At 44.3% G+C, this 20,134-nt stretch overlaps 1 protein-coding gene across 1 annotated transcript in view; it reads left to right on the top strand.

Annotated features, from left to right (window-relative positions):
* LOC115131426 (endonuclease/exonuclease/phosphatase family domain-containing protein 1-like) overlaps positions 1-20,134 on the top strand; it is a 37,211-nt gene that overhangs the window by 1,711 nt on the left and 15,366 nt on the right. Inside the window, exon 2 of the mRNA XM_029663149.2 lies at positions 17,707-17,758. Within this exon, the coding sequence (XP_029519009.1) occupies positions 17,707-17,758 (52 nt within the window). The remainder of the gene's footprint in view (positions 1-17,706; positions 17,759-20,134) is intronic.

Here is a 20,134-nt window from a genome sequence, read left to right as displayed (position 1 = left end):
ACAGACAGATTATTTAACTTATAATTCACTGTATCACAATTCCAGTGGGTCAGAAGATTACATACACTAAGTTGACTGTGCATTAAAACAGCTTGGAAAATTCCAGAAAATGATGTCATGCCTTTAGAAGCTTCTGATAAACTAATTGACATCATTTGAGTCAATTGGAGGTCTACCTGTGGATGTATTTCAAGGCCTACCTTCAAACTTGGTGCCTCTTTGCTTGACATCACAGGAAAGGAAAATAAATCAGCCAAGACCCCAGGAAAAAAAACTGTAGACCTCCACAAGTCTGGTTCATCCTTGGGAGCAATTTCCAAACGCCTGAAGGTACCACGTCCATCTTTACAAAGAATAGTACGCAAGTATAAACACCATGGGACCACGCAGCTGCCATACTGCTCAGGAAGAAGACGGTAATCTGTACCTGATAGAGTAGGTGTATTCGGAAGTAAGCCGTCTGGCATGAGACTCATTGGGAAGAGGAGACTGGAGCAGACCCATAAGTTTTGACTCAACGGATGCACATATGTGTGCCCCAGGACCATCTATTTACTTTGTGCTGGTATAATTTATGCTATGAAATTCTGCGATTTCATTGGGCCAGTTCCCCCTCATAGCAAATAGCTGGAATAACACACCAAGCAATGTTTGCATGGCCTATGCACCCATGGAAGCGGAGCTGTTGCCGCTGGCAGTCCCTGAGGGGCAGAGTAGTAAGTAGCTGAACAGCATGTTTTCAACAATATATTTTTTTGAAACAGGAATATATACATATTTACTGCACTTTTATGAGCATTTTAAAACCTAATCCATGAATGATATAATATACACTGGTGTACAAAACAATTAGAACGCCTGCTCTTTCCATGACATAGACTGAGCAGGTGAAAGCTATGATACTTGTTAAATGCACTTCAATCAGTGTAGCTGGCCCGTTGGCGACCGTGGAGACTTCTCCTTTCCCCCTTCTGATGACCAGGTGGCAAATCGCATCTCTGCATGTCTGGCAGACATATCAGTGTGGATGACGGATCACCACCTCAAGCTGAACCTCGGCAAGACGGAGCTGCTCTTCCTCCCGGGGAAGGACTGCCCATTCCATGATCTCGCCATCACGGTTGACAACTCCATTGTGTCCTCCTCCCAGAGCGCTAAGAACCTTGGCGTGATCCTGGACAACACCCTGTCGTTCTCAACTAACATCAAGGTGGTGGCCCGTTCTTGTAGGTTCATGCTCTACAACATCCGCAGAGTACGACCCTGCCTCACACAGGAAGCAGCGCAGGTCCTAATCCAGGCACTTGTCATCTCCCGTCTGGATTACTGCAACTCGCTGTTGGCTGGGCTCCCTGCCTGTGCCATTAAACCCCTACAACTCATCCAGAACGCCGCAGCCCGTCTGGTGTTCAACCTTCCCAAGTTCTCTCACGTCACCCCGCTCCTCCGCTCTCTCCACTGGCTTCCAGTTGAAGCTCGCATCCGCTACAAGACCATGGTGCTTGCCTACGGAGCTGTGAGGGGAACGGCACCTCAGTACCTCCAGGCTCTGATCAGGCCCTACACCCAAACAAGGGCACTGCGTTCATCCACCTCTGGCCTGCTCGCCTCCCTACCACTGAGGAAGTACAGTTCCCGCGCAGCCCAGTCAAAACTGTTCGCTGCTCTGGCCCCCCAATGGTGGAACAAACTCCCTCACGACGCCAGGACAGCGGAGTCAATCACCACCTTCCGGAGACACCTGAAACCCCACCTCTTTCAGGAATACCTAGGATAGGATAAAGTAATCCTTCTCCCCCCTTAAAAGATTTAGATGCACTATTGTAAAGTGGCTGTTCCACTGGATGTCTTAAGGTGAACGCACCAATTTGTAAGTCGCTCTGGATAAGAGCGTCTGCTAAATGACTTAAATGTAATGTAAATGTAGATGAAGGGGAGGAGGCTGGTTAAAAAATATATTTTTAAGCCTAGACAATTAATTGATTGTCTATGTATACCATTCAGAGGGTGAATGTGCAACTCAGTATTAGGAAGATGTTCATAATGTTTTGTACACTTTCTATATAAAAATGTTGTCAATCACAAGTGGGGGGCCGTCCCTAATGGGTGGGCTGCCCCTGAATCTGCTACCGTCAGAACGTGTGTACCTGTCATGGTAATTTCGGCGCCCAGAGTCAAATCTTACATGCAGTCCCAAATCCAATCTGTCACGAGAGAACACTGTCGTCATGCACATGATCCCCTCGTGTCTGTCGCTTAATATAAAGAACACTAAATACTGCCCCACCCTAGTCTAAAAAAAAGTACACTGACGCACACTTATTTATTTTACTAAACTTGTGGGGACACACAATTGATTCTCATTGAAAATCCTATTTTCCTGAACCTCTAACCCTAATTCTAACCATAAACCCTACCCCTAAGCCTAAAAATAGCTTTTTTCCTTTTGGGGACCCCACTTGTTCAAATGTTTGTTTTTGTTTACTCTTGTGAGTTCTTTTGGTCCCCACAAGTATAGTTAAACATGCCCACATACACACCTACTAATGCAGAACTGAAAGTCCTACATGCACTACAAGCAGAGAAAACAAAGCCCTTTCATAATGATTTTGACCACCGTTAGCACAGTACTTTGACCCCAGATACTTCCCTCCTTCCTCGTCTTCCTCTGTACAGGTTAGGAAGCGAAAGCTATTTTCAAAGCTATGATACTTCCCCTGGCTGTCCCTCCCTTTTACTGTGTTCTGTCAGCCTGTAGGTGGGGGTCCTGGCTGGGGACATCGACGTGTAGAGAGGAGAGGGAACAACTGGAGAGAATGGGAGCAAGGGAGGGCGAGAAGGTGGATGGGAATAGAGCGAGGGAAGAAAGAAGGGGAACGGGAGGTGTAGTGAGGGAAGTTGGAGAGGGTGTTGTCTGTTTGCTTAGCGCTGAGCTGTGGAGCGAAAGATCACATGCAGCAGGGCTGATACTTGAGTTTACAGTGCAGGCTGAGCTGGATAGTCTTGGCCTGCCTCCAGCTAGCACAGGGAGCGAGTCACTGGAGTTCAATGAACTCCCCCGCTCTGTGCTGCACCACACGGAACCAAAGGTTAGACAGACAATCGTAAACCAGTGCCGACCAGCCTGACGCAGCCTTGGAGGAGAGGAACACCCCTCGAGTTGTGTAATGAGTCAGCTGAGCGGTTGGTCTTCCTTCTACCAGTCCCTGGCTGAGACACAGACGGAGACTAAGGGAAAAGGGAAGTGGCCCCATCAGGCTAACTAGCTAGCAGGGACATGACAGGGAAAGGGAGGTTACTATAGGCTAGCAGGGACATGACAGGGAGGTTACTATAGGCTAGCAGGGACATGACAGGGAGGTTACTCTAGGCTAGCAGGGACATGACATGGAGGTTACTCTAGGCTAGCAGGGACATGACAGGGAGGTTACTCTAGGCTAGCAGGGACATGACAGGGAGGTTACTCTAGGCTAGCAGGGACATGACAGGGATAGGGAGGTTACTATAGGCTAGCAGGGACATGACAGGGATAGGGAGGTTACTATAGGCTAGCAGGGACATGACAGGGAGGTTACTCTAGGCTAGCAGGGACATGACAGGGATTGGGAGTTTACTATAGGCTAGCAGGGACATGATAGGGAGGTTACTATAGGCTAGCAGGGACATGACAGGGATAGGGAGGTTACTATAGGCTAGCAGGGACATGCCGGGGATCGTAAGATTACTATAGGCTAGCAGGGACATGACAGGGAGGTTACTATAGGGTAGCAGGGACATAACAGGGATAGGGAGGTTACTATAGGCTAGCAGGGACATGATAGGGAGGTTACTATAGGCTAGTAGGTACATGACAGGGAGGTTACTATTGGCTAGCAGGGACATGACAGGGAGGTTACTCTAGGCTAGCAGGGACATGACAGGGATAGGGAGGTTACTATAGGCTAGCAGGGACATGATCGGGAGGTTACTCTAGGCTAGCAGGGACATGACAGGGATAGGGAGGTTACTATAGGCTAGCAGGGACATGATAGGGAGGTTACTATATGCTAGCAGGGACATGACAGGGATAGGGAGGTTACAATAGGCTAGCAGGGACATGACAGGGAGGTTACTATAGGCTAGCAGGGACATGATAGGGAGGTTACTCTAGGCTAGCAGGGACATGACAGGGATTGGGAGTTTACTATAGGCTAGCAGGGACATGATAGGGAGGTTACTATAGGCTAGCAGGGACATGACAGGGATAGGGAGGTTACTATAGGCTAGCAGGGACATGACGGGGATCGTAAGGTTACTATAGGCTAGCAGGGACATGATCGGGAGGTTACTCTAGGCTAGCAGGGACATGACAGGGATAGGGAGGTTACTATAGGCTAGCAGGGACATGATAGGGAGGTTACTATATGCTAGCAGGGACATGACAGGGATAGGGAGGTTACAATAGGCTAGCAGGGACATGACAGGGAGGTTACTATAGGCTAGCAGGGACATGACAGGGAGGTTACTCTAGGCTAGCAGGGACATGACCGGGGTAGGGAGGTTACTCTAGGCTAGCAGGGACATGACAGGGATAGGGAGGTTACTCTAGGCTAGCAGGGACATGACAGGGAGTTTACAATAGGCTAGCAGGGACATGACAGGGATAGGGAGGGATAGGGAGGTTTATATAGGCTAGACAGGGGGACAGCAGGGACATCGGGAGGTTACTCTGACAGGGATAGGGAGGCTAGCAGGGACATGACAGGGATAGGGAGGTTACTATAGGCTAGCAGGGACATGATAGGGAGGTTACTATAGGCTAGCAGGGACATGACAGGGATAGGGAGGTTACTAGGCTAGGGACATGATAGGAGGTTACTATAGGGACATGACAGGGATAGGGAGGTTACTATAGGACATGAGCAGGGACATGACAGGGACATGGTAGGAGGTTATAGGCTAGCAGGGACATGATAGGGAGGTTACTCTAGGCTAGCAGGGACATGACAGGGAGGTTACTCTAGGCTAGCAGGGACATGACAGGGATAGGGAGGTTACTATATGCTAGCAGGGACATAACAGGGAGGTTACTCTAGGCTAGCAGGGACATGATAGGGAGGTTACTATAGGCTAGCAGGGACATGATCGGGAGGTTACTCTAGGCTAGCAGGGACATGACGGGGATAGGGAGGTTACTAGGCTAGCAGGGACATGTTAGGGAGGTTACTCTAGGCTAGCAGGGACATGACAGGGATTGGGAGTTTACTATAGGCTAGCAGGGACATGACAGGGAGGTTACTATAGGCTAGCAGGGACATGATAGGGAGGTTACTATAGGCTAGCAGGGACATGATCGGGAGGTTACTCTAGGCTAGCAGGGACATGACAGGAGGTTACTCTAGGCTAGCAGGGACATGACAGGGATAGGGAGGTTACTAGGCTAGCAGGGACATGATAGGGAGGTTACTCTAGGCTAGCAGGGACATGACAGGGATTGGGAGTTTACTATAGGCTAGCAGGGACATGACAGGGAGGTTACTCTAGGCTAGCAGGGACATGACAGGGATAGGGAGGTTACTATAGGCTAGCAGGGACATGACGGGGATCGTAAGGTTACTATAGGCTAGCAGGTAGTTAATTCAGTTCAGTAGTACAGAGAATGTGTAGAATGAAGCTGCTGACACAGTTGACTCCTCTAGAAGAAAAACAAGTAGTCTGGCTAAGATGTTGAACAGCTGCATTACTTACAGACTCCAGCTATACCCTCTCTGTGTACTATGTTGTCAGGGAACGGTTGGCGAGGGAACGTTAGACCACAGAAATGCTGTAATGTCAGTTTTGCAAGATCGGTGCCATGCATTGCGATATTGATTTGTGCAATTTTTTCACTTTGGCTGTCACGAGAGGCAACTTCTTTTTTCTGAGCTAGTGGTTGGGGATCTGGTCAGTGTTATGCAATAACTACTGTGGAAATTAGATTTGGACATAAATGAGTAAAAACTGAGAAACCACATAGGTTAACCTTGGATGTGCAGCTTTTGGGAAAATAAACCCGCATGCTGCCCTAAACATACTCTCTCTCTAGGTTAACCTCTACAGGGTTAGTGAAAAAGAACTTCCAAGGTTTCAATGTGTCTGAACTGATTTGATGTACTGAGGAATCCACTCTTGTTTTTACATTGAGGGCAAATGAACAACTGCTTTCACTGCAGTCTGAACTTCTATACAATCATCCCTAAAAAAAACTCCCCCCACCCCAAGGCATGTCTGACACACTGACGACAGGGGTGTGGATTAGATACCTATTGGAATGTGTTCTGATTTTCATCATTAGTGAGGTTTGTCATTAGAACCCTGACAGTGTTTCTGATATAAATCGATTCAACCGGACCAACCCAATAACAGAAACAATGTGTTCTGTGTTCATCTGAATGGACTTGATCTGATAACGGAAAATCGGATCAGCGTATCTAGTTAGCTATTCAAAGGTCAGTCGATCAGTCTTGTAATGTAATCATCCAATGATTCCCATCACCACACAATCTCTGGACAAGATCTTCCTGACTTCTAAACAGATTACTGGCATTACAGATCAACTGTGTTCTCTCGCTTCTAATATTGAAGCATTATGTTCTTTCCGTACATATTTATCCGTGGAAGAAGTGGTCAGAAAGTGATTTTTAAGACCTGAATGCCAAAACATTTAGGATGGAGGTGTTCAAAGTTGACCCATTTTGCATACCCTACCATGAGACATCCATGCCTTCATCACTGCAAAAGATAAATGTTTGATATCATTTAAAAGATTACAAACAGTGTTGTCAAACTATATTTGATACTTTCTTCAAAAAAACACAGCACCCTGTATTCAAGAGCTGATGGATGGCACAGCACAAACCCCGCCGATGTAAAATGGGGACCAAGCTACAACGTATGTGAAAATTGTAACAAAATCCGAGTTGAACATAAATGATCTAAAAACGCGTAAAGGCAGGTGTTGGTGCTGCCTGCCTGCCACTCACCGTGTGAATCCCTGCCCTAGTGCATGATGGGAAGGTCACATCTACATCTCACCTGCAACAGCAGGTCTGTCCCCCGACTCACAGAACAGACTGCCTTTTAAAACAGACAGCATGACTATGTGCTGGACTCTACTGCAATGGTACACACCCTCTGTGCACCCCAAATGAAATCGGGAGCTATCTGAGAGGCACCGTTTCTCTCAGCCCTGTCAGCGTGTTTTGTGTGTGTGTGTGTGAGACAGGATGATGCTGAGGTCATGAGCGGTGGTGTTGGGGAGGTCGCCACTGACAGGAATGTGTGTGTGTGCGCTTAACACTCAGCGCAAGCTCCAGAGGGAGAAGGTGCTGGTGGAAGATTCCATCAGCGCAGCAGTTTGTGGCAACAGACTGCGTGAGAAGCATTGCCCAGAAAACACTGCTTCTCTCAGTGCCAGGACAGGAGCCATCATGCCCAGTCCCTTCTGTAGCTGTAACAGTTTACACTGGTACACTCTGTCTTGAAACCAGTATTGCACTGGTTCTCAATTGACCTGAAAACCAAGCTACACTGAGACACCATCTCTCAAACCAGTCTGCACTTATACACCACTATCTAGTACAGTAGACTGAGACAGGATTATTCCAAGGTGACCTTCATGCTGCAGCTCGTTTATTTTAGTTACAAAACGATATCAGTGTTATCAGATTTACTCTTATCTGACAAGGACTTTTTCTTCATTGTGTATTTAGTGTGTGTGTGTGTGTGTGCGTACGTCTACAGTAGATTTCCTACCAAAGTAAATCATTCTAAGTTTCTGCGTGACAGTGGGTCTTTTCTCCATTGTAATGACATTGAGGGATTACAGTTTCTCTCTGAGCCGTATATAGTGTGACTCTGCTCTCCCTCTTCTCTGATGCAGTGTGGATCTTTATGACCTTTGCTGCAAGCCCCCTCCAACTTTTTTCATTCTGTGTGTGTGTGCACACTCGCTCTCACTTGTTTGTACATTGCAGTAGAGCCCTTTACTCATTCTTTTCCATGTTTTTTTTTGGTGCTTGCCTTAATCGTTGACAGGGTGAATTTGTTAATCTGCCTATCCTGTCGAGCTGTGAGGAGAATTGAGTGAGCATTGGAGGAGTTTGAACACAATAACATCCTGTTATTTTTATACATTTTGTTACATTACAGCCTTATTCTAAAATTCATTGAAGAGGAACATGTTTTATTTAATCTACACACAATACCCCATAATGGCATGGTGATTTTTTTGGGGGATTTTTAGCGAATGTATTAAACATTTTAACACCTTGTTTACACAAGTATTCAGACCCTTTGTTAAGAGACTCGAAATTGAGCTCAGGTGCTTCCTCTTTCCATTGATCATCCTTGATGTTTCTACAACTTGACTGGAGTCCACCAGTGGTAAATTCAATTGATTGGTCATGATTTGGAAAAGCACACACCTGTCTATATGAGGTCCCACAGACAGTGCATATCAGAGCAAAAACCAAGCCATGTGGTCCAAGGAATTGTCCGTAGAGCTCCGAGACAGGATTGTGTCGAGGTACAGATCTGGGGAAGGGTACCAAAAAAATTCTGCCGCATTGAAGGTCCCCAAGAACACAGTGGCTTCCATAATTCTTAAATGGAAGAAGTTTGGAATCACCACGACTCCTAGAGATTCCTAGAGCACCATTCCTACGGTGAAGCGTGGTGGCAGCATCATGCTGTGGGGATGTTTTTCAGTGGCAGGGACTGGTAGACTAGTCAGGATCGCGGGAAAGATGAATGGCGCGAAGTACAGAGATCCTTGATGAAAACCTGCTCCAGAGCGCTCAGGACCTCAGACTGGGGTGAAGGTTCACCTTCCAACAGGACAACGACCCTAAGCACACAGCCAAGACAATGCAGGAATATCTTCGGAACAGGTCTCCAAATGTCCTTGAGTGGCCCAGCCAGAGCCCGGACTTGAACCCGATTTGAACATCGCTGAAGACACTTGAAAAGAGCTCTACTGCGACGCTCCCCATACAACCTGACAAAGCTTGAGAGGTTCTGTAGAAAAGAATAGGGGGAAACTCCACATACAAGGCTTGACAAGCTTGTAGCATCATACTCAAGGCTGTAATTGCTGCTAAAGGTACTTCAACAAACTACTGAGTAAATGGTGTGATTACTTATGTAAATGTTATTTCATATGTTTTTACTAGAGGTCGACCGATTAATCAGAATGGGCGATTTAATTAGGGCCGATTTCAAGTTTTCATAACAATCGGTATTTTTGGACACCGATTTGGCCTATTATTATTATTATTATTATTATTATTATTATTATTATTATTATTATTATTATTATTATTTTATTTTAATGATTTTTTTACATCTTTTTATTTAATCTTTATTTATTTATTTTAATTCAAGGATATGCATATTATGGTACAGTGATACATTTTGAAGGAAATAACTATATACAAAATACAAAAATGCTATTCTAACACCCCCCCCCCTCCCTCAAAAATAAATATATATATAAAAAATATATTTAAAAAAAAACAATTAACAAGGGTAACTATTTACATATTTTCAATTTACAATATTGTGAAGACCCTCAGTCCTCTACGCAATATTGTGCTGCTGGTGCCATGGCCCATAGCAGTCTCTTTCTGCTGTTAAGCAAAGGCTTACTGAACAGGTTGTGCAGGTGATGGGGCATTTCCTGTGACAAAGGGCACAACGACGTCTCCCTACTGTGCCCTTTTTGCCCTGAGGCACATTCATGCCTGCAAAGATGAATCTGGGCAGGTGAACACCACTGGTTGGAGTGGAAGGGACAGAGGTAGAGGGGACAGAAGGTGCTACAGTGGACTTGCTGTAGCTAGCAAGCTCCTGGATGAGCAGCTAGCTGTGAGGTGGGGGGCTGTCCACAGCTCTTAGCCATTTCCTTCTGGAGGATGAAGGCATTCACCACAGCAATGTCAATGAAATGATAGACAAATGTCTTGTACCATTTCATGGTCTTGTGGAGAACATTGTAGTATCCTATCAGCGCATCTGACAGGTCCACACCTCCCATGCTCTTGTTGTAGTCCTTCACAGCAGCTGGAATGGGGACGTTTTTTGTGGTCCATGCCCCGGGACCGTCCTTCACACGCCTGACGACGTATCTATCTATTTCCTCTATAATTTGGGTTGAATCTGTATACCTAGACTTTGTTTTAGCTTTTCCTGATTTATTCGCCATATTTTAAATATATAAACTTGTTGAAAATGCTATTGAATATGTACTGCTAAGCGTAACACCCGTGGCTCCGTCAAGTAGGATTTGCAATGGCGAATGAACCTGACAATGGCTGGTCTTCGAACGTATAACCATTACATATTGCCGTTTACCTCAGCTCATTGGCTATCTTCCAAGCTAAATTTCAAGATGATCAGTGGTCATTGGGCCAAAATACAGTCAATCGACCGGTCCTACCATTGGTGCGCAATGATGTCATTGATTGGTGTCTTCAAATCGGTTTGTTTCGGTCAATATGTCCCAGGAAAAGAAGCATCAAGTATGGTTGTGTTAGTAACAACCAGAGGATTGCAATGAAACCAACCATGACTGAATAAACGTTTGTTTAGTGTGTGTAATTACCACGAACGCATCTTCCAAAGTTGAATGAGATAGAAATCATGACGCAAGCGGTTTACAAAGTGTTAGGCTATAAAAAATGGATTTTATCAAACAAAACAAACATTCAGTAGTTGGGACACTTGGCATTGCCACCCAGAGGAAGATCTTCAATGGTAAGCAATTTATTTTATTGTTATTTCTGACTTTCATGACTCTAATGCTTGGTTAGAAAATGCTAGTAATACGCGTGTGTGCGTGGCGCCGTCCTCAGAAAATAGCATGTTTGCTTCGGCAATCTGACACAGCGGCTGGATTAATAAGACGTCCATCTTTTAAATGATGTAAGATACATGTATTTACACGAATGTTTACTATAACAAATGGTGTATTTAGAATGTTAGCTCTCTGCAGTTTCACCGGATGTTGGCCTGGTGGGAGGTTAGCGTCTCACCTACCTAGAGAGGTTTTAAATAGAACGCTCTAACCACCTGCCTCTCATTGCACTCCACGAGGAGCCTGCCTGTTACGTGAATGCAGTAAGCCAAGGTAAGTTGCTAGCTAGCATTAAACTTATCTTATAAAAAACAATCAATCATAATCACTAGGAATAACTACACATGGTTGATGGTATTACTAGTTTATCTAGCGTGTCCTGCGTTGCATATAATCGATGTGGTGCGTATTCGCGAAAAAGACTGTCCTTGCTCCAATGTGTACCTAACCATAAACTTCAATGCCTTTCTTAAAATCAATACACAGAAGTATATATTTTTAAACCTGCATATTTAGCTAAAATAAATCTAGGTTAGCAGGCAATATTAACCAGGTAAAATTGTCACTTCTCTTGCATTCATTACACGCAAAGTCAGGGTATATGCAACAGTTTGGGCCGCCAAATTTGCCAGAATTGTACGTAATTATGACATAACATTGAAGGTTGTGCAATGTAACAGGAATATTGAGACTTATGGATGCCATCCGTTAGATAAAATACGGAACGTTTCCGTATTTCACTGAAAGAATAAACGTCTTGTTTTCGAGATGATAGTTTCCGGATTCAACCATATTAATGACCTAAGGCTCGTATTTCTGTGTGTTATAATTAAGTCTATGATTTGATAGAGCAGTCTGACTGAGCGATGGTAGGCATCAGCAGGCTCGTAAGCATTCATTCAAACAGCACTTTTGTGCGTTTTGCCAGCAGCTTTTCATTGTGCTTCAATGGGGCGGCAGGGTAGCCTAGTGGTTAGAGCGTTGGACTAGTAACCGGAAGGTTGCAAGTTCAAACCCCCGAGCTGACAAGGTACAAATCTGTCGTTCTGCCCCTGAACAGGCAGTTAAACCACTTGTTCCTAGGCCGTCATTGAAAATAAGAATTTGTTCTTAACTGACTTGCCTGGTTAAATAAAGGTAAAACATTTGCGCTGTTTATGACTTCAAACCTATCAACTCCCGAGATGAAGCTGGTGTAACCGATGTGAAATGTCTAGCTAGTTAGCTAGTTAGCGGGGTGCGCTTTTAGCGTTTCAAACGTCACTCGCTCTGAGACTTGGAGTAGTTATTGCCCTTGGGTAACGCTGCTTCGAGTGTGGCTGTTGTCGATGTGTTCCTGGTTCGATCCCAGGTAGGGGCGAGGAGAGGGACGGAAGCTATACTGTTACACTGGCAACAGTGCCTATAAGAACATCCAATAGTCAAAGGTTAATGAAATACAAATGGTATAGAGAGAAATAGTCCTATAATAACTACAACCTAAAACTTCGTACCTGGGAATATTGAAGACTCATGTTTAAAAGGAACCACCAGCTTTCATATGTTCTGAGCAAGGAACTTAAACGTTGGCTTTCTTACATAGCACATATTGCACTTTTACTACCAAATTGAACATGTTTCATTATTTATTTGAGGCTAAATTGATTTTATTGATGTATATTAATATATTAAGTTAAAATAAGTGTTCATACAGTATTGTTGTAATTGTCATTATTACAAACACATTTAAAAAATCGACACGATTTTAATCGGCATCAGCTTTTTTTGGTCCTCAAATCAGTATCGGCATTGAAAATCATAATCGGTCGACCTCTAGTTTTTACTTTGTCATTATGGGGTATTGTGTGTATATTGCTGAGAATTATACAGTATATATTTTTAAATCAATTTTAGAATAAAGCTGTAACAATGTGAAAAAGTCAAGGGGTCTGAAGCTGGTTGAGAGAATGCAAAGTGTGCAAAGCTGTCATCAAGGCAAAGGGTGGCTACTTTGAAGAATCTCAAAAGTAAAATATATTTTGATTTGTTTAACCCTTACTACATGACTCCATAGATGTGTCTTATTTCATAGTTTTGATGTCTTCCTACAATGTAGAAAATATAGTAAAAATAAAGAAACCCTTCAATGAGTAGGTGTGTCCAAACTTCTGACTGTGTGTGTGTGTAAATTCCACTCTCCTGTAAGGTCGTGGTCACACTAGCATCAGGCCCCATGTGTGCACTGCAGCCAGGTCACCCGTGGTCAGTGCGAGGGAGGCAGTGGAGTCCCAGAGGCTTTCTATTGTAGCCTCACATTGTGTGATCACACCTAGAGAAGAGGAAGGGCTGTTGTCACCCTCCTAGAGAGCTCTGGCTCCAGACCTGTTTGTGTTCACTATCTCTGATTGCGTAGTTCCTGTTTGGAGACCAGAGATGTCGAGATGTCGAGATAAGCAAAAGCATCAAACCATTTGAAGACCACAACCAAAGCAGCTAAAAAAAGTTCCTTAAGTGCTGGTTATGGAGTGTTCCTTTGCAAATGGGTCCATAGTACATTATGTAATAATTTGTCTCCATATACTATCAGGCGATTATATTGCTGCGAAATAGTCTCCTATCTCTGGGTGGACTCTCTGCTGTCCTTATCAGTTTAGTCTCGTCAGTCATCCCTGCCTTCTCTCGTTTATGCTCTTTATGTCATTCCCTCCCTCTTTTTATGGACTGGGTGCTCCTGTGAACCACCACCACCACCTCATCAGTCCCTAGCAGAGAAGACCGAAAGGCTAACGTTGACACGTTTTTCTTCTACTTATATTAGCAGATGCGGCGTTGCATAATGGGTCAAAGTCAGAACGGATGCAACGACAGTGTTGTGTAATGTTCAATAATAACTGCTGGAAAACAGCCAACCTACTGTGCTTGAGACGTGTTTGGCAGTAGAGACTGGCAGGGCACGAATCCTGCTAGTCCACTTCTCCAGTCACATCCACAGTGACTGAGCTGAATGCTAGAATTAGGATATCAGTCTAGGCTTAGCTGTCCTGTCTGTCTCCTGATGTAAACTCAGCAATAAAAGAAAAGTCCTCTCACTGTCAACTGTGTTTATTTTCAGCAAACTTAACATGTGTAAATATTTGTATGAACATAAGATTCAACAACTGAGACAAACTGAACAAGTTTCACAGACATATGACTAACAAAAATTGAATAATGTGTCCCTGAACAAAGGGGGTGGGGAGGATCAAAATCAAGTGTCAGTATCTGGTGTGGCCACCAGCTGCATTATGTACTGCAGTGAATCTCCTCATGGACTGCACCAGATTTGCCAGTTCTTGCTGTGAGATGTTACCCCACTCTGCCACCAAGGCACCTGCAAGTTCGCGGACATTTCTGGGGGGAAAGGCCCTAGCTCTCACCCTCCGATCCAACAGGTCCCAGACGTGCTCAATGGGATTGAGATCCGGGCTCTTCGCTGGCAATGGCAGAACCCTGACATTCCTGTCTTGCAGGAAATCACTCACGGAAGGAGCAGTATGGTTGGTGAAATTGTCATGCTGGAGCGTCATGTCAGGTCATGTCCCTGTAACGCACAGCTTTGAGATTTCCTGCAATGACAAGCTCAGTCCGATGATGCTGTGACACACCACCCCAGACCATGATGGACCCTCCACTTCCAAATCGATCCCGCTCCAGAATACAGGCCTCGGTGTAACGCTCATTCCTCCAACGATAAACGCGAATCCGACCATCACCCCTTGTGAGACAACCGCGACTCGTCAGTGAAGAGCACTTTTTGCCAGTCCTGTCTTGTCCAGTGACGGTGGGTTTGTGCCCATAGGCGACGTTGTTGCCGGTGATGTCTGGTGAGGACCTGCCTCACCGCAATAGGCTGAGAGTCTGAGCACTGATGAAGGACTTGTGCGTTCCTTGTGTAACTCAGGCAGTTGTTTCCATCCTGTACCTGTCCTGCAGGTGTGATGTTCGGATGTACCTGTGCAGGTGTTACACGTGGTCTGCCACTGCGAGGACGATCAGCTGTCCGTCCTGTCTCCCTGTAGCGCTGTCTTAGGCGTCTCACAGTACGGACATTGCAATTTATTACCTTTATCCTGACCACATCTGCAGTCCTCATGCCTCCTTGCAACATGCCTAAGGCACGTTCACGCAGATGAGCATGGACCCTGGGCATCTTTCTTTTGGTCTATTTCAGTCTAGAAAGGCCTCTTGTGTCCTACGTTTTCATAACTGTGACCTTAATTGCCTACCGTCTGTAAGCTGTTTAGTGTCTTAACGACCGTTCCACAGGTGCATGTTCATTAATTGTTTATGGTTCATTGAACAAGCATGGGAACAGTGTTTAAACTTTTTCAATGGAGATCTGTGAAGTTATTTGGATTTTTGATATTTCCTGAGAAAGGGACGTTTTCTTTTTTTTCGCTGAGTTGATATTAATGTACTGGACCCCTGGTTCCAGAACTAACTGAAGTGAAGGTTGAGGAGTGAAGATAACAGATTCCACAGCATTCTGGATCTGCAGGGTGAGGGGCCTAACGTGAGAAACGTTTCCCCAGGCTGTTGCGTGGTGGTAGAGAGTGGGAGTCCACTGCCCTGTGGGTGGTGCTGTCTTAGGGAGTGAGTGAGGACACAGTGCAGCAGCTAGGTGGAGTGAGCACCTATGGGACCTGGGACCAGGTGAAGTAGAGACCACAACTTTGACCTTCATATTGATTGATTGCCCTGATGCAGAAAATGCTAATTGAGGATGGGGCTTCTTGCAGAAGGATAATGTGAGCAGCGTACTAAGGGGAGAGGGAGGAGGTATGAACTTGAATAATACACCATTAAGAAGCCTGACTGCATCTGTGGTTGACCCCACGCCATCTTGTAGGACCACAAATTATGAAATCATGTCGTGACAAACATCCCCTCAGCCAATCTCATTCCCAACGCCTTGTCAACATTTGCTGCATCACATGACGTAAGTCTGTCACAACTACGCAGAACCAACTCATTTAGGGCCGTTATTATTACTGCCACCTACATTTGCCACATATCGTGATTGTGTCTTACATCATTACTGTTATCCCAACTGATTGTCTTCATTCATGGAGTACATGTGGGCCACAGCAACCCACCATGTAACTGGCCCAGTTTCACAAATACTTTATGAAAGAATGCAATCTGTTGAAAAGCTTTTTTTTAATGATCGGCGTGGAGCTAAGCTTGTGGTGGCCTCTGCAGTAGCAGCAGCGTTTCACAAATAGAAACCCCCCTGCCTATGTAACCTCATTTTGCTGCCTCTTTTTAGGATTATCTAGCACATAGCGAGAGGCTCTTCACAATCGGCATAAAATACACTAGACTACATGTTTTAGCCTGGAGAAAATGGAGTTTCATTTTTCACTGCCGTAGATGTAATTATCTAATTAAAGTTAATCAGCCTTGATCAATACTGTGGACAGGGGGCCATAAAACACTACCTGGTCGGCATTGGAGCCTGAAGATGTGCAGTAAAACATGAGGCGCTGTGAAATATTTCCATAATGGACATAATGTAACAGTGGTGTGTGTTATCCCATCTGTGAAATAGGCCTGTGAAATATTTCCATAATGGACATAATGTAACAGTGGTGTGTGTTATCCCATCTGTGAAATAGGCCTGTGAAATATCTCCATAATGGACATAATGTAACAGTGGTGTGTGTTATCCCATCTGTGAAATAGGCCTGTTGAAATATCACCATAATGGACATAATGTAACAGTGGTGTGTGTGTTATCCCATCTGTGAAATAGGCCTGTGAAATATCTCCATAATGGACATAATGTAACAGTGGTGTGTGTTATCCCATCTGTGAAATAGGCCTGTGAAATATCTCCATAATGGACATAATGTAACAGTGGTGTGTGTTATCCCATCTGTGAAATAGGCCTGTGAAATATTTCCATAATGGACATAATGTAACAGTGGTGTGTGTTATCCCATCTGTGAAATAGGCCTGTGAAATACCTCTTCTTGTTATAACAGTAGTCCATAGTCTAAGCCCTCCGTTGGAGATTTAAAAAAAAATTATTATCAAATGAGGTTTCTCTGGTGCGTATTTGTTTTAAACAAGTCTGAATGAGTCAGTGAACGAGTGAGGAATGTTCAGTTTACTCATTTAGTTAATAGACAGCAGTGAAGGAGACGTGAACACAGTGTGTACAGCAGGATGGAGAGAGAGAATAGTGCTTTGCCCTTTTTTATGATGCTGACTAGTGGGCTAGAAAAACAATTAGAAAGTAAATGGATGAATGTTTACGAGAGCATGGAACCTACTTTACTATCTCTGCACCAACTGGCCCAACACTCTTAACCACTAGGCTACCTGCCACCCATAGTTCAGTCTCCTCTCCCCCCTCTGCTATTCTCTGCATAATACATTATTTGCATGCATCCAAAATGGTACCCTATTCCCTAGTGCACTGCTTTAGATTAGAGCCACTGTGTATAGTTCACTATGTAAGGAATAGTGTGCCATTTCAGACATATCCATTGAAGTTAATCACATGGTGCTTCAGGGGAAAAGACTGAGTCATGTTATGTGTTGTAGAGACAGGAACATCCTGGATATGGATGGAGGCCCGCTGTGTTTACTCATAACTTTTGTGGTTGTTGTGTCAATAATGCATTTGCCTCTATTACCAGAAGTGTGTGTGTGTGTGTGTGTGTGTGTGTGTGTGTGTGTGTGTTATCCTATCATATGGCTAATAATAACAGAAAAGTCAGCTTGGATAACAGAGATTAAATCACCACTGTTTTATTGATGCATCCATGTGTCTTACACCATCTTTCTGTCTCATTTTCTCTCTCCAGCATCAAGTTACTGGCCGTCCAAGACCTGGTAGATCGGGAGGCCCTTGACAAGGTACAGTGTAGCAGTCCCTTACTTCACCTACTAGATAAAACACCTTTTCTTATTGATTTGGGGAGTAAAGCTGTGTGTACCTATTAGTCCACCAGTACAGATCATCTTTATGTTTGATAATTATGAGATGCTCTTGACAATAAAAACATGTAGCGATCCTCCCTCGATTGCTGTCTCTCTCACCCACTTAACCTTCTGTTCGTTCTCAATTAAGCATAATTCAATTTCTCCCTCTCTTCTCTCCTCTCTCTCTCACTCACACAGCTGTTACTAAAAGTCTGCTCCAGCACTGATATAAACACCAATATCATCTAGACACTGGCCAACATTTTACTTGTAAACACACAAATGATCTTCAGACTAGATCTGATCTGTTATCTATACGTCTATCCCTTTAACTGAGTGCATATTCACCAAACATCACCATCCTATTGCTTCATTATTGTACATCAGGCAGCCCCTAGATATGACCTTCTCTGATTCTGTCCACAGCTACATTCTCCTGACCTCATTACCAAAGTAGAGCACAGATGTGCATAGAGAACCCCTAATGGGTTGATGACATTACATCCAGTAATGGAGAAGCAGGTATTTTAGCGGTGTACAGCAGCATACCAGGGCAGTGTCCCCCATCTCTATCTCCTCGCACTCGTAAAGAAGACACCCTCTCCCTTTCTCCACACCTACCGTAGCAACTACTGACTGGTTTATAGTGGTGAAAGCACAGGAGAGTGGCTTCACAGTTCACACTCTAAAAGTTTGCCTTGAAATAGAACAGTTTACACCGAGGGGGAGAGAGACCGTATGTGATGTGCTCCTGGAGAGAGAACTAGGTCGGCAGAGCTGCTGTCTCTCAGAGAGAGTTACAGAGAGAAAGGTCCTCTCTAAAGAGAGGGATTGATAGTTTCTCTCTAAAGAGAGGAGGGAAGAGAGCTGAAAGGAAAATACAGGCGGAAGGAAGGGGGTTGCTCTATGAAGAGAAATGATCCATCGATTCCTCTTTCCGCTCGTCTTCCACATATACAATGTTCTCTATCTCTGCAGTGCAGGCAGTCAGTGAGTCATGAAGTCTGACCGGTTCTGATTTCACACCATGTCCAAACCCAAAGGCTACGCAGTCACTGCTCTAACATCACATCTGTCCTCCTTGTCTTATTCCCCCAACTAATTCATCAACTCCCTGTAGGGTTTCTTTAACTCTCCAATGGAATTCCACAAATTGAATGTTAGATAAAATTCCAAAACTGAAATGACTATTTTTTTCACCTTTATTTAACCAGGTAGGCCAGTTGAGAACAAGTTCTCATTTACAACTGCGACCTGGCCAAGAGAAAGCAAATCAGTGTGACAAAAAAAAAAGTTACACATAGAAAAGTCTATATACAGTGTGTGCAAATATAGTAAGATTAGGGAGGGAAGGCAATAAATGGGCCATAATGGTTTCATAACTTCCAGTTGAGTCCCCCCCATAATCAGACAAAACAAGATTTAACTGTAGATACATACAGTGCATTCAGAAAGTATTCATACCTCTTGACTTTTTCCACATTTTGTTACGTTACAGCCTCATTCTTAAATAGATTTTTTTTTAAAACATCTATCTACATGTAATACCCTGTAATGAGAAAGAAAACATGTTTTTAGAATTTCTTGCAAATGTATTACAAATAAAAAAACGGATAGCTTATTTACATAAGTATTCAGACCCTTTTGCTATTGAGCTCAGGTGCATCCGGTTTCCATTGATCATGCTTGATGTTTCTACAACTTGATTGGAGTCCACCTGTGATAAATTCAAATTATTGTTAATGATTTGGAAAGGAACACACCTGTCTATATAAGGTCTCACCGTTGACAGTGCATGTGAGAGCAAAAACTAAGTCATGAAGTCGAAGGAATTGTCTGTAGAGCTGGCAGGATTGTGTCAAGGCACAGATCTGGGGAAGGGCACCATTGAAGGTCCCCAAGAACACAGTGGCCTCCATTTTTAAATGGAAGTAATTTGTAACTACCAAGACTGAGCAATCGGGGGAGAAGGGCCTTGGTCAGGGAGGTGACCAAGAACCCAATGGTCACTCTGACAGAGCTCCAGAGTTCCTCCGTGGAGATGGTTGACCTTCTGGAAGGTTCTTCCATCTCTGCAGCTTTCCACCAGGCCTTTATGGTAAAGTGGCCAGAAGGAAACCACTCCTCAGTAAAAGGCACATGACAGCCCACTTGGAGTTTGCCAAAAGGCACCTAAAGGACTCATGAACCATGAGAAAGAAGATTCACTGGTCTGATGATTGAACTATTTGGCCTGAATGCCAAGTATCACGTCTGGAGGAAACCTGGCACCATCCCTACGGTGAAGCATGGTGGTGGTATCATGCTGTG

Source organism: Oncorhynchus nerka, linkage group LG7, assembly GCF_034236695.1.
Source record: "Oncorhynchus nerka isolate Pitt River linkage group LG7, Oner_Uvic_2.0, whole genome shotgun sequence".
Classification (NCBI taxonomy): domain Eukaryota; kingdom Metazoa; phylum Chordata; class Actinopteri; order Salmoniformes; family Salmonidae; genus Oncorhynchus; species Oncorhynchus nerka.
Note: the sequence above shows the minus strand (reverse complement) of the source record. Positions and strands in the feature narration are given on the sequence as shown.